General features: G+C 44.8%; 1 protein-coding gene across 4 annotated transcripts in view; it reads right to left on the minus strand.

The window, feature by feature from the left end:
- The window catches only part of PLEKHA1 (pleckstrin homology domain containing A1), a 51,398-nt gene that overhangs the window by 18,172 nt on the left and 19,458 nt on the right, over positions 1-13,768 (minus strand). For all 4 annotated transcript variants that reach the window (XM_066354736.1, XM_066354735.1, XM_066354738.1 and 1 more), the window contains exons 4-6: positions 10,469-10,514; positions 8,775-8,872; positions 2,276-2,401 (exon numbers count right to left, since the gene is read on the minus strand). In XM_066354736.1, coding sequence (XP_066210833.1) covers positions 2,276-2,401; positions 8,775-8,872; positions 10,469-10,514 — 270 coding nt within the window. The remainder of the gene's footprint in view (positions 1-2,275; positions 2,402-8,774; positions 8,873-10,468; positions 10,515-13,768) is intronic.

Raw genomic sequence — 13,768 nt, forward strand, 5'->3', positions numbered from 1 at the left:
CAATTAAATGACTTATATTGCAGAACAGAGCAATAAAATTCTTTGGGATCTTTTTAACATGGCACCTGCCACAGTCTTAGAATTGACTAACTATATTCAAGTCAAAACACAGCCAAGTCTTAATTCCCTACAAAGTTACAACGGCCAGATACAAACAACATGATACCCTGACACAACTGTAAACAAGCACGTCTTACCCCCATGTCCACACAAGACAGCCCAGGTGACAGCAGCTCTCTAGCTATATCTTAAAAAGAACTCTAAGTCTGACCTGTGGTGGCGTAGTGGATAAAGCGTCGACCTGGAAATGCTGAGGTCGCCGGTTCGAAACCCTGGGCTTACCTAGTCAAGGCACATATGGGAGTTGATGCTTCCAGCTCCTCCCCCCTTCTTTCTCTCTGTTTCTCCTCTCTCTCTGTCTCTCCTCTCTCTCTCTCTCCCTCTCTCTCTCTGTGTATCTCTCCCTCTCCTCTCTAAAATGAATAAATAAAAATAAATAAATTTTATAAAGTAAAAAAAAAAAAAAAACACTCTTACCAGATAGAAATCATTGCTTTTAAAAAAGTAAACACATGCAAAATCCTAGATTATTTTTTATCAAACTTCGATGAAAAATATAACCTCCCATTAGAGCAGAGTCTTTGCTCATTAATATACCTTTGCTTCAGCATAAAGAAAGCACTCAATAATTACAGTATCTGATGTAATAAGAATTCTTTCTAATACTCCCCTCTGAAAATTATGGTAGATAACACAACTGGGTTTTAAAGGTTGGTTTTTTTTTATGAAGTGCCAAAGCCTTTTAAGTTCAAAAAAGCACATATGAAAATGCCCAGTAATGGCAATACCAATTAATTTCTTTACAATTCTTGGTTTCTCAACTGCTAGTAATTTGTGTTACAAACTCATTCACTTAATAGCAAGACAGAAATTTAAGCTCAAACAAAAATTTTAATTTCATCACAAATTTTTAAATAAATTTATATTTTTCATAATACCCAAATAAGATTTAATTTAGCATACCAGTATTTTATTTCACTCAGTATTTTACTTAATATCAGTATTTTTTTTTGATAGAACTGAGCCAAAATTCCAGTCCTGTGTTTAGCTCATCTAGGCCAGGTTGTTGAAGAACAGGTTTAAAAAATTATACCTAGTCACAAACATTTTGATTTAGCAATTTTATTTCTAGAAACTTCCTTAAAACCCTTGTGATTTCTGCAGTGATAAGAACACAGTATCTTTTGTTCTAATGCTCTGCTCACAAAAATTAGGGGGTCAGGGCACATGCAGGTACTCCAGCCCAGCACTTTCAGCCTTTGTACAGTGCATTTTCACCAATGAAATAAAAGTTGGTTTTGCATCTCATATGCATAATCAAACTTTCTTTGACTTGTCGTTTGCTTTTCTGATGTTCTTGTCTAATAAAAAAAAAATCAAGAGCTTCCTTTTTTTATTGCTTCATAATCATTTTGAAATAACCCCTAATTTTTGTGAGCAGTATGTTTGGTATTTGCTCCCAGTTCCTGAATCCCCTGAAATTCCCTGGGTGATGGCTGTGTCTTCTGTTCTAAGGAGGTGACTACTGGTGGGTCCTGGTTACCAGAAAGACCCAGCCAGAATCAGAAGCAGGGACTTTGCAGCCCATTCTCCAGAGAGGAGGGGGCTAGAAATGGAGTGAACGCTGGAACACGCCTGCATGCTGACAGGGGCTGAGGGAGCTTCCAGGATGCTGACGGGGGGGGGGGGGGGGGGGGGGGGGGGTGCCCGAGGGGCACAAAAGCGCCCTTCCGTCTGGTGTCCACCTGCACCCTTTATCACATCCCTCTGTAATAAACTGGCAAACAGGAAGTGAAGTGCTTTCCTCACTTCTATATAAGCCACTTTACAAGCAAACTGGACCCAAGGAGGGGGGTGTGCAAAAACTGCAATGTAGAGCCTACGGGTGAGCAGCACAGGCAACAACCTGGACTCCGACTGGCATCTGAGGGCCGGGGGCCAGGGAGGCAGTCTTGTGGGATGGAGCCTTTGACCTATGGGTCCGGGAATCAAAATGTAGTCAATTACAGGACATCCAGCTGGTGCCACGCATGGCTCAGTGTGGGGGAACCCCAAACCTGGGGTCAGAAGTACTGTGTGAGAGTGAGAGTGAGAGTGAGCACCCTGGAGGTCACACCTGGAGGAAGTCAGAAGATGCGCCGTTTCCGTTCGGACAACATTCTGAAATCCACGTACAGAAATGAAATGATCACACATAGAAGAATTAATTTATTACCTGAGTTGGAGTAATGATGGGCACTCCACCAACAATGTCAGTTCTGTAAGACACCTGCTTCTTCCCACATTCACCTTGGCGACTTAGGTTTTCAGAATGAGGCTGTGAGTCTGGCTGCTTTGGTACCTAAAAAGCCAAATGAATGATTTTGCAGCCAGCATTACATACAATACCCTCTTTTATCGCAGAATTTCCAGCTTAAATAGTCTAGTTACATAAAATTAACCAACATAAAAATTGCTCTTTGTATGTGTAACCCTTTCAGTTCTCGTACTCCTTTTCTGTTACAATAATCTATACAACACAGCCATCATTCAGGGTACGTAGTTGGGCAGGTACAACAATATTTCATACATTTTCTCATTCACACTCCTCTCCAATCCTATGCATAGGGGGATCTTCATTGTAGAAGACAACAGGCGCAGAGGCAGGAGGGAATGCACTACATTCTAGCTTAGTCTGTGTAACTACCGTCCACCCGCAATCACCATCCTCTGCCCATTAACCAGAGCACACACATGGTATCACTGCAGCTCTTCCCTTCCCTTCATCCTACCCAGGGCTCTGCATGTCCCTGAGGACAGGGGTGGTGGCATATTTATCATGACTGGCTTTCGAACACAGTCCATTACTGAAAACATAAGTATTCAATAAATATTCAAAGACCGACTCAATGGATGAATCTAAAATCACCAGGAAAAAAGAATAAACTATTTAAAAGTCAAAATGTCCAAAATAACTTAAAATTTCTTAGAAATTTTAAGAAGGAATTCGAATACCAGTATCAGTGATAAATCACTCATAAGAATAATAAAAGTGAATGTGATGTAGGAATTTCACAGACGAGCCTCTCACTAATGCAGCCAAAGGCACTACAAACGTGCGTCGTACATTTTAGTTTCTGTTACGTGGCCTAACCAGGGAACAAAGCGCTCCGTCACTCACTGTTTCAGTCAATGGACTGTTTCATGTAGTCTGTATTTGAATTATAAATTTTTAAGGTTTGAATAAAATGCAATAAAATATGCTCAGGACCATGGTATTTAACCTCTCTCCAATGATTTAAGGGGCACGTGAGGATCTTGCAATCTGTCAGAAACATGACAAATACTACCGACAAGCACAGGAATAATGGTCTAAGAACAGTAATTTAAAATTAAATAGCTTGGCCTGACCTGTGGTGGCGCAGTGGATAAAGCGTCGACCTGGAAATGCTGAGGTAGCTGGTTCAAAACCCTGGGCTTGCCTGGTCAAGGCACATATGGGAGTTGATGCTTCCAGCTCCTCCCCCCTTCTCTCTCTCTGTCTCTCTCCTCTCTCTCTTTCTCTCTCTCTCCCTCTCTCTCTCCTCTCTAAAAATGAATAAATAAAATTTAAATTAAATTAAATAGCTTGGCCTGAACAGGCGGTGGCGCAGTGGATAGAGCATTGGACTGGGATGCAGAGGACCCAGGTTTGAAACCCCAAGGTCGCCAGCTTGAGTGAGGGCTCATCTGGTTTGAGCAAGGCTCACCAGCTTGGACCCAAGGTCTGGCTTGAGCAAGGGGTCACTGGCTCTGTGTAGCCCCCTGGTCAAGGCACATATGAGAAAGCAATCAATGAACAACTAAGGTGCCACAACAAAGAATTGATGCTTCTCATCTCTCTCCCTTCCTGTTTGTCTGTCCCTATCTGTCCCTTTCTGTCTCTGTAACAACAAAAAATTAAATAGTTTGTCACACAGTTAATCCTGCTCACAGGGTACTGGCCCAGCTGCAGGGGACACTATGGGACACCATCCACACTGCATTCAAGGACCCAAACCATTTATTACGATTCCAGAGCAGGGTGGTTTCTCCAGGTTGAGTCCGTATAAATTTCGCCCAGGAATATGACTAAAAACTTCAGCTACGCAGAAGCTCTGATTCAGTCCATCTACAGTGCAGTCCACAAAAGCGCTCTGAGCAGGAAGCCCAGACACTCTCGGGGTGGGTGTTCCACAAGCCCCACTGAGCAGCACTGCTCCAAAGCCTGCGCTTTTAGGGTGCTACTCCCACTGGGTTTGGGGAAAGCCAGTGGACGACGGTGTTTGCAGACAAGGCTTTACAAAGAAGCTTTTTGCAAAATACAAGCAAACATGGTCGTGTGTGGACGAGACGAGGGTAAGCTGTAGGAGCTCCCAGAACACGTGTGCAGTTTATGGACAGAAGTAACTCGTCTCCTGGGTGACTTTTTTTTTTTTAACTATTTTTATTTATTTATTCATTTTAGAGGAGAGAGAGAGGGAGAGAAGGGGGGAGGAGCAGGAAGCATCAACTCCCATATGTGCCTTGACTGGGCAAGTCCAAAGTTTTGAACCGCTGACCTCAGCGTTCTAGGTCGATGCTTGTCCCACTGCGCTACCAAGGTCGGGTCCTGGGTGACTTCTGAAAGCCCTTCTCGTCCCCTTCTCCCCAGGCTCCAGCCTCCCCCTCCTCCCTCTCATCCCTATTGACAGGACAGTGCTTGTCCCACTGCGCCACCAAGGTCGGGTCCTGGGTGACTTCTGGAAGCCCTTCTCCTCCCTTCTCCCCAGGCTCCAGCCTCCCCCTCCTCCCTCTCATCCCTAGTGACAGGACAGTGCCAGTCACAGCAGAAGCAAAGGGGAGACAGAGACAGGAAAGGACGAGAAATGCCCCAGGAAGGGGAATGCCTCCTGAACTCTTCCGAGTTTCTCAGGGGCTGCGCAATCTGGAGTGCTCTTTAAAGGCAGCACAACAATGGACACATTTTACTTGACAAGATTCACATCAAGCCCTGGCCGGTTGGCTCAGCGGTAGAGCGTCGGCCTAGCGTGCGGAGGACCCGGGTTCGATTCCCGGCCAGGGCACACAGGAGAAGCACCCATTTGCTTCTCCACCCCTCCGCCACGCTTTCCTCTCTGTCTCTCTCGTCCCCTCCCGCAGCCAAGGCTCCATTGGAGCAAAAGATGGCCTGGGCGCTGGGCATGGCTCTGTGGCCTCTGCCTCAGGCGCTACAGTGGCTCTGGTCGCAACATGGCGACGCCCAGGATGGGCAGAGCATCGCCCCCCTGGTGGGCAGAGCGTCGCCCCTGGTGGGCGTGCCGGGTGGATCCCGGTCGGGCGCATGCGGGAGTCTGTCTGACTGTCTCTCCCCGTTTCCAGCTTCAGAAAAATGAAAAAAATAAATAAATAAAAAAATAAAAATAAAAAAATTAAAAAAATTAAAAAAAAAAAGATTCACATCAACACTACCGGGTGAAAGGGCTACAAGACCGCCTCCCAGAAACAATATACAGGGAGGCGCCCCGCCCATCTGGCTTTCTAATGAGCAGCATCATGTTTTTAAATGATTCTGACTAAGAAAATGTGGCCACGTTACCCCGTTAAAAACAGAAAACACCATTAAGAGAATCTGAAACCAGAGGGAAAATGACCTATTTAGCTGTTTTGACTGAAATGTGCTAACGGGGGCCCATATGAAAAGGAGTTACTCCCTAGTTCAAGAAGCTGAGAGCTTAGTCATGCATGAGCATTTTCCTTAAAAAAAACTTTAATATCATCCTAAAATTATAATGAAATGTATATTGGTTTTTCCATTTTCCTTCTAGAAATGACAGTATATTAAAAATCCTCACCTATGCTGTTAAGCCCACTGCTCCTAATTTGTCCTTATAATAACAAAATAAAATGCTAACTGTAGCATAATTCCAATGTTAGATTTCAAGAATTAACTTCAGAATTGAATTTTAGAATAAAAAACAGCTAAATTATAATCATCTTTTCCCCAAAGATGATTTTTTCGAACAAAAAAACATAAGCAAAATACCAACAAATATAGTAACTCCCTTAAAAAATCCTAATAAAAATTAGTCTAAATTCAGCCATTAAACATTTTAGGACAAAAAAAAAAAAGCCAGCCAAAAGGTGGAAAGCCTGAGACCAGTCACTCACTTCTCTCTTCAAGCACCAACAAACCTGTGCTGCCTACTAGTGCAAACTGTAGAATACGGACTGCCCACTAGTGCAAACTGTAGAATACGGACTGCCCACTAGTGCAAACTGTAGAATACGGACTGCCCACTAGCGCAAACTGTAGAATACGGACTGCCCACTAGCGCAAACTGTAGAATACGGACTGCCCACTAGCGCAAACTGTAGAATACGGACTGCCCACTAGCCCAAACTGTAGAATACGGACTGCCCACTAGCGCAAACTGTAGAATACGGACTGCCCACTACAGCAAACTGTAGAATACGGACTGCCCACTAGCGCAAACTGTAGAATACGGACTGCCCTCTAGCGCAAACTGTAGAATACGGACTGCCCACTAGCCCAAACTGTAGAATACGGACTGCCCACTAGCCCAAACTGTAGAATACGGACTGCCCTCTAGCGCAAACTGTAGAATACGGACTGCCCTCTAGCGCAAACTGTAGAATACGGACTGCCCACTAGCGCAAACTGTAGAATACGGACTGCCCTCTAGCCCAAACTGTAGAATACGGACTGCCCACTAGGGCAAACTGTAGAATACGGACTGCCCACTAGGGCAAACTGTAGAATACGGACTGCCCACTAGGGCAAACTGTAGAATACGGACTGCCCACTAGGGCAAACTGTAGAATACGGACTGCCCACTAGGGCAAACTGTAGAATACGGACTGCCCACTAGGGCAAACTGTAGAATACGGACTGCCCACTAGGGCAAACTGTAGAATACGGACTGCCCACTAGCGCAAACTGTAGAATACGGACTGCCCACTAGGGCAAACTGTAGAATACGGACTGCCCACTAGGGCAAACTGTAGAATACGGACTGCCCACTAGGGCAAACTGTAGAATACGGACTGCCCACTAGGGCAAACTGTAGAATACGGACTGCCCACTAGGGCAAACTGTAGAATACGGACTGCCCACTAGTGCAAACTGTAGAATACGGACTGCCCACTAGGGCAAACTGTAGAATACGGACTGCCCACTAGGGCAAACTGTAGAATACGGACTGCCCACTAGGGCAAACTGTAGAATACGGACTGCCCACTAGGGCAAACTGTAGAATACGGACTGCCCACTAGGGCAAACTGTAGAATACGGACTGCCCACTAGTGCAAACTGTAGAATACGGACTGCCCACTAGTGCAAACTGTAGAATACGGACTGCCCACTAGGGCAAACTGTAGAATACGGACTGCCCACTAGGGCAAACTGTAGAATATGGACTGCCTACTAGGGCAAACTGTAGAATATGGACTGGTTCAGTCAAGTTACTAGACGTCTATCTAAGGAAGTCTTCCAAGTGGGGAATATTTATTAGAATTAACAACAATCAGTGAGAACCTTTTAAGAATATGCACTTCTGAATCAGTTAAAAAGTTGCTTTCTTACAAGTGCACAAACCTAAAATAACTTCTGCTTCTGTACAGATCAGACGCACTGCGTGGGTGTTTTCTGTCATGTGGTAACAAGCTGTTCTGGTACAAGACAAAAAATTCGACTGAACTTTGAGAACAGCTTGAGTATATTAACTCTTTACTGTGTTGTGATGTAAACATGGAATCAACATATGCTGCCTTTCAGGGCGTATGTTTTTGAGAACAAGTGGTTTGGGGGCTGTAAAGTAACTGCACTTGAGTGAAAACACACAGGCTAACACAAACTCCTCCTGACCCTTTCCACTAGGCTTCTCTACCCGCGTGTAAGGAGGGAAAGGACACCAGGGATCAGAACCTAGTTCCTGGCTTACGTCATGGGTCACAGGCTCCCTCAGAAAGCCTGTGCTTTAGGGGCAGGGAGGAGGGAAGGGCCCTGTGCAGAAAGCAGCGGCCCTGGGCTGGCGTCCACTCCACAGGCCCACACGCGGGTTTGGCTCGCAGCTCCACAACCCACCAGCCATGGAACATGCAGGGGTTTCTCAAGCCTTCTAAACCTCATGCTTCCACGTAATTCAGGTGAAACTTTCAGTGCCAGGCCTGCTACACTGTAAATAACCAATACATACATCATCAGGAAACCAGGAAGAGGGGCCAGGCTGGAGCACAGTGGAAATGGGTGCAGCAAGAAGGGTCAAGGCAGAGACACACAGGCCACGTGGGCAGGGTCCCCAGTGCCGTGGCTCTTCAGGTCCGTCCCTAACCCTGCACGCCCCACCCCCAGCCGTGCCAGCAGCACTCCCAGTCACAGAGGACAGGAAAGCCTGCTCCTATTACCTGGGGGAGTGCACGAAGCCCCTACTCTGGGAGGAAAACACATTTCCCTCAAGGCAGAACTCGACCACACACCCCCCTGGAAACATTCCTATAAGCAGTGGCTAAAACCTACAGTAATTCAGAATGGGTTAAAAAGGCATTTATGGGCTGGTTTTAAGGGCCACTGTCACATGTAAAGACAATGTATTCACATTATAAACCAGTCTCCTACATAAACTTGGAGTAATAATTCAGTTATTACTCAGTAGTTGTACTTTCAAAATGTAAAGATCACTTTCAAACATTAAAACTTTTAAAATACAAATACTTACTGTAATTTTTATAGCTTTGTTCAACACATTTATCCATTCTACTAGGTCCTGTTGATCATTAGCTTGTAGGAAATATTTCCTCATCCCTGCATTCATAACTGTTGAGAGAAAAAATAAACTGTGAGACAAGAAATTTCACACTTGTTACCTCTAAGTTTGTGTTTGTAGCAGCTGAAAAGCCGTACTAGGTTCAATGCTGCAACTCCTTCAAATTTGACAAGATATTAAAACATAGATAATACTGCTACTATCACCAATAACATAGGTAAGACTCTTGGCTATTTCCAAATTTTGAGATTATATTAAGATATCCCAATGAAACATCACATACATACATTTCTCCATACTTGGGCCAGCATTTCTATAGGATAAGTTTCTGAACACAGACTTGCTGGATCAAAGGGAATTCACATTAAAAATGTTTACAGATATTGGCTCTAATGCCCTCCACCAAACTGAGGGCACACCCGCGCTCTCTAACACCCACCACACCAAGGGCGCGCCCGTGGCTAATGTCCACTAGCATACCGAGGACACGCTCGCGCTTGCTCCCCCAGGTGGCCTCAGCGACCACCCGCTGCTCCCAGATTCCACACCCTGCATATTCACCTCCGAGCTCCGCCCAGCCCCCAACCACTGCCACCAGAACCCTGCCACGTGTGTCTCCCACCATTTCAAAGTCCTTAAACCTCCTACCTAGTCACTCTCCCTGAGTCTTTATTTCTTTTTTTTTTTTTTTTTGTATTTTTCTGAAGCTGGAAACGGGGAGAGACAGTCAGACAGACTCCCACATGCGCCTGACCAGGATCCACCTGGCACGCCCACCAGGGGCGACGCTCTGCCCACCAGGGGGCAATGCTCTGCCCCTCTGGGGCGTCGCTCTGCCGCGACCAGAGCCACTCTAGCGCCTGGGGCAGAGGCCAAGGAGCCATCCCCAGCGCCCGGGCCATCTTTGCTCCAATGGAGCCTTGGCTGCGGGAGGGGAAGAGAGAGACAGAGAGGAAGGAGGGGGGGGGTGGAGAAGCAAATGGGCGCTTCTCTTATGTGCCCTGGCCGGGAATCGAACCCGGGTCCCCCCGCACGCCAGGCCGACGCTCTACCGCTGAGCCAACCGGCCAGGGCCTGAGTCCTTATTTCTTTACTTGAATCAAACCTACCTGACACCCGTCTCTCCCCCTCCGCCCCCACATCCAGTCACCAAGTCCCTGCCCTGTCCTCCTGTGAGTCTTACGCAGCCTTGCTTACTACCCTCAGAGCCCCGGTGCTGGCCACAGCGCACACACGGGGCGCTCACTCACGCCCGCTGACAAGCTCATCAGACACTCTCCTACCTTGCACTGTAGTTTTCACTACCCACAGCTGAAAACCAAATCCTCTTCATTATTTACTTATTTAATATAGAATAAAGCAAGGGAGAAAGTGAAAAATCCTGAAATCCTGCCGGAGGTGATCACTGTAAAAACGCAGAGAAAGATGACTTCATTGGCAGCGGGAGCTGTGCCGGGCCCGGGCAAGAGAGCAGCAGCTCGCCCTCTTCACCTGGATGGCAGTCCCAAGGGAAGCTGTCTTAGAACTATTCATTGCCCTTTAGGTTTCTGGTGTGTTGGTATTTTGGCGACTGTTTTCTTTTACAATATGATGTAATTATCTTAGTCTAACTTAAAATAACTTATGTATAAAATATGGCTACTTACCAAAACAGAATTCAGCCTTTGGCCTGAGCTTAGTTGCATCGCTAACCTGACGAGAGAGAGAGAGAGAGAGAGAGAGAGAGAGAGAGAGAGAGAGAGAGAGAGAGAGAGGTGAATCACTCACTCCATCTGCTACCATAACCAGCCTTACCCACTGTGGAGATGTCCACGGGCTCGCCTTCCGAATAATCATACGCATCTAGCACAAAGACCTACAATTAAACTTTAAAGGCAGCTGGAAAAGAACAGCAAATTAAATATAGGATATGGGTCCCAACTGTAAGTTGTTCACAACAAATGATTATTCCATGTTCTCTTTGAACAAACTTTTCTTCCAAAGAAAATGTGAAGTTTAAAGTAAATGATTAAGTTTGATGTCATACATAGAAATATTTTTATTAGTTTAACATGTTTTTCAAAAATACCCCTCAATAAATAAGCTACAAGCTATGAATTCTCCCCAAATTTTATACTTCTAAGTTAACTGTGAACTGTTAGAGAACAGGATGGTGGGCACTGGGAAGTGTATGGACTTAAGAAAGTCCAAAACTCCAGAAGGCATTAATCTGCAATGAGGAAGTCCAAAGTGAACTGGATACTCTCCTGCACATTACAATATCCTGGAACAGTGGAGTCACTTTATTAAAGGGAGCACATGCCTTTTATTTTATTTTATTTTTACAGAGACAGAGTCAAAGAGAGGAATAGATAGAGACAGACAGGAACGTAGAGAGATGAGAAGCATCAATCATTAGTTTTTCGTTGAGACACCCTAGTTGTTCATTGATTGCTTTTTCATATGTGCCTTGACTGTGGAGCTACAGCAGACCAAGTAACCCCTTGCTCAAGCCAGTGACCTTGGGCTCAAGCTGGTGAGCTCTGCCCAAACCAGATGAGCCCGTGCTCAAGCTGGTGACCTCAGGGTTTTGAACATGGGTCCTCCGCATCCTAGTCCGACACTCTATCCACTGCGCCACCACCTGGTCAGGCAAGCGCACGGTTCCTTTTAGAAGGTAAAGCAACTGCACCTGCTTGCTTACCCATTTAATCCTTCGAGTACTGAGGTTTTTTTCATGCATGCTGACCCCCGGGAGTTTATTTTCAAAAAATGAAATTAGTTCCAGTTAGCTTTATTAACTTAAAATCATGTTTGTTTGATAACCAATTTATGGAAACAAAAAAAAACATACATTTGCCTTTTTTGAATGTTGCCATCGTACATGTCCGATCATACTCTGGATGGTCAGGAGGCACAAGGATGTACATGGACTTTCGTACTGCTCAGAGGGTTAAGTAAAGTAGCTCTCTGAGAGGTACATTCACAGCTACTGCCTTGCTGCTGCCCAGTGTTAGAACCAGAATTGGCCTGACCTGTGGTGGCGCAGTGGATAAAAGTGTCGACCTGGAAATGCTGAGGTCGCCGGTTCGAAACCCTGGGCTTGCCTGGTCAAGGCACATAGGGGAGTTGATACTTCCAGCTCCTCCCCCCTTCTCTCTCTCTGTCTCTGTCTGTCTCTCCCTCTCTGTCTCTCTCTCTCTCCTCTCTAAAAATGAATAAATAAATAAATTTAAAAAAAAAAGAGATTACTTTCTAAAAAAAAAGAACCAGAATTGTAGCACACTGGTACCTTCAGAAAGAATTCAAAATCTGGGGTTCCTGGTTAATCCCAACCATAAATTCACAGCTCTGAGTCACACTGAAATTTGTTTCAGGAATAAATCCTAGAGGAAAAGGTGGCACGTCTAAAGGGAGTACAAGCTGTACCATTCAAGCTTCTGTTAGCTGTGGGACAGAGATGAAGGTTAACAGAATGACACAGAAAAGGTTACATGTTAAAAGGGAAGTGACTGAGAAAGGGAAAGGGGCTGGCCCATCAGCCGGCTTGCTGAGTTAATTGCTTATTTTTAAAAAGAGCTTCCATTTTTCTACCTGAATCCAATACAAAATATTGACTGTAAACTGTAATTGAAAAAAATTAAAATAAAAAGCAATCCTCGATTAAAATCAAGTACAAATAAAGTGCCAATATAAAGTAAAAATAATAATAAAAGCACATTTTACCTTAAAAAAATAAAAAAGAGCTCCCATTTTTATTATTTATAAGTGTTGTTTTATTTAATCTTAATTTTTGTGTGTGTGAGAAACAGAAAGAGAGACAGACAGGGACAGACAGACAGGAAGGGAGAGAGATGAGAAGATGAGAAGCACCAATTCTTCATTGTAGCACCTTAGTTGTTCATTGATTGCTTTCTCATATGCGCCTTGACTGGGGGCTACAGCAGAGCAAGTGACCCCTTGTTCAAGCCAGCGACCTTGGGCTTCAAGCTAGGGACCATGAGGTCATTTCTATGATCCCATGCTCAAACAGGCAACTCCACACTCAAGCTGGCAAGCCCACGCTCAAGCCGGTGACCTCAGGGGTTTCAACCTGGGTCCTCAACGTCCCAGGCCGATGCTCTATCCACTGCGCCATCTCTTGATCAGGCTCATTTGTTGATTCTTATATGTGCCCTGCCTGGGGATCAAACCCCCAACCGTGGTGTATCTGGACAATGCTCTACCAACTGAGCTACGTGGCCAGGGCAGAGCCTATTCCAATAAAACAAACAGGCCTTCATCTCACTTCACTGAGAGTCAAAAATGCTGGCAGCATGTTTATGTTAGAGCACACTGTACTATATATACAGGCAGTCAAGCCAACTGAGGCGCTAGAACTTATCTTACAATGCAATTCTGTGCTTCCTAATAACAGTCTCGATAAAATTTAAGCTGCAAGAGTCCCTGAAGCATTTATTAAATGTCTTAACATATAAGAACATTGAGATAAACAATTTATCCCAAATTCAAATTATTTGGCTTTACATAAAATATTTCCCTTTAAATATGTAATCTTTATTGTCCAAGGGCTAATTTTTTTTTGTTAATGAGAATGACTAGTTCTATTGTGATACCGATAGCCAAATGTTTTATTATTATAAAAATATCTTTTAAACAGGCACGCTTGTACCTTGGTCTCCTGTTCTGTTGAAGACCGCTGCTAAAACATCCCCTATGTGCACAATAGTACGCATGTGCGTATTTCTTCATCATACTGTGCTGCTACTTTTCACATTTCATATCTTAAGTGATCAACAAACATAGTACCTTGTGTAAAACACAGAAACTCTACAGGATAAAAACTACTGACAATACTAAATCTAATTTTTTTTTTAAATAGCATAGTTGACCAGGCAGTGGTGCAGTGATAGAGCGTCAGACTGGGATGCGAAGGATCCAGGTTCAAGACCCCGAGGTTGCCAGCT

Source organism: Saccopteryx leptura, chromosome 13, assembly GCF_036850995.1.
Source record: "Saccopteryx leptura isolate mSacLep1 chromosome 13, mSacLep1_pri_phased_curated, whole genome shotgun sequence".
Taxonomy (NCBI): Eukaryota; Metazoa; Chordata; class Mammalia; order Chiroptera; family Emballonuridae; genus Saccopteryx; species Saccopteryx leptura.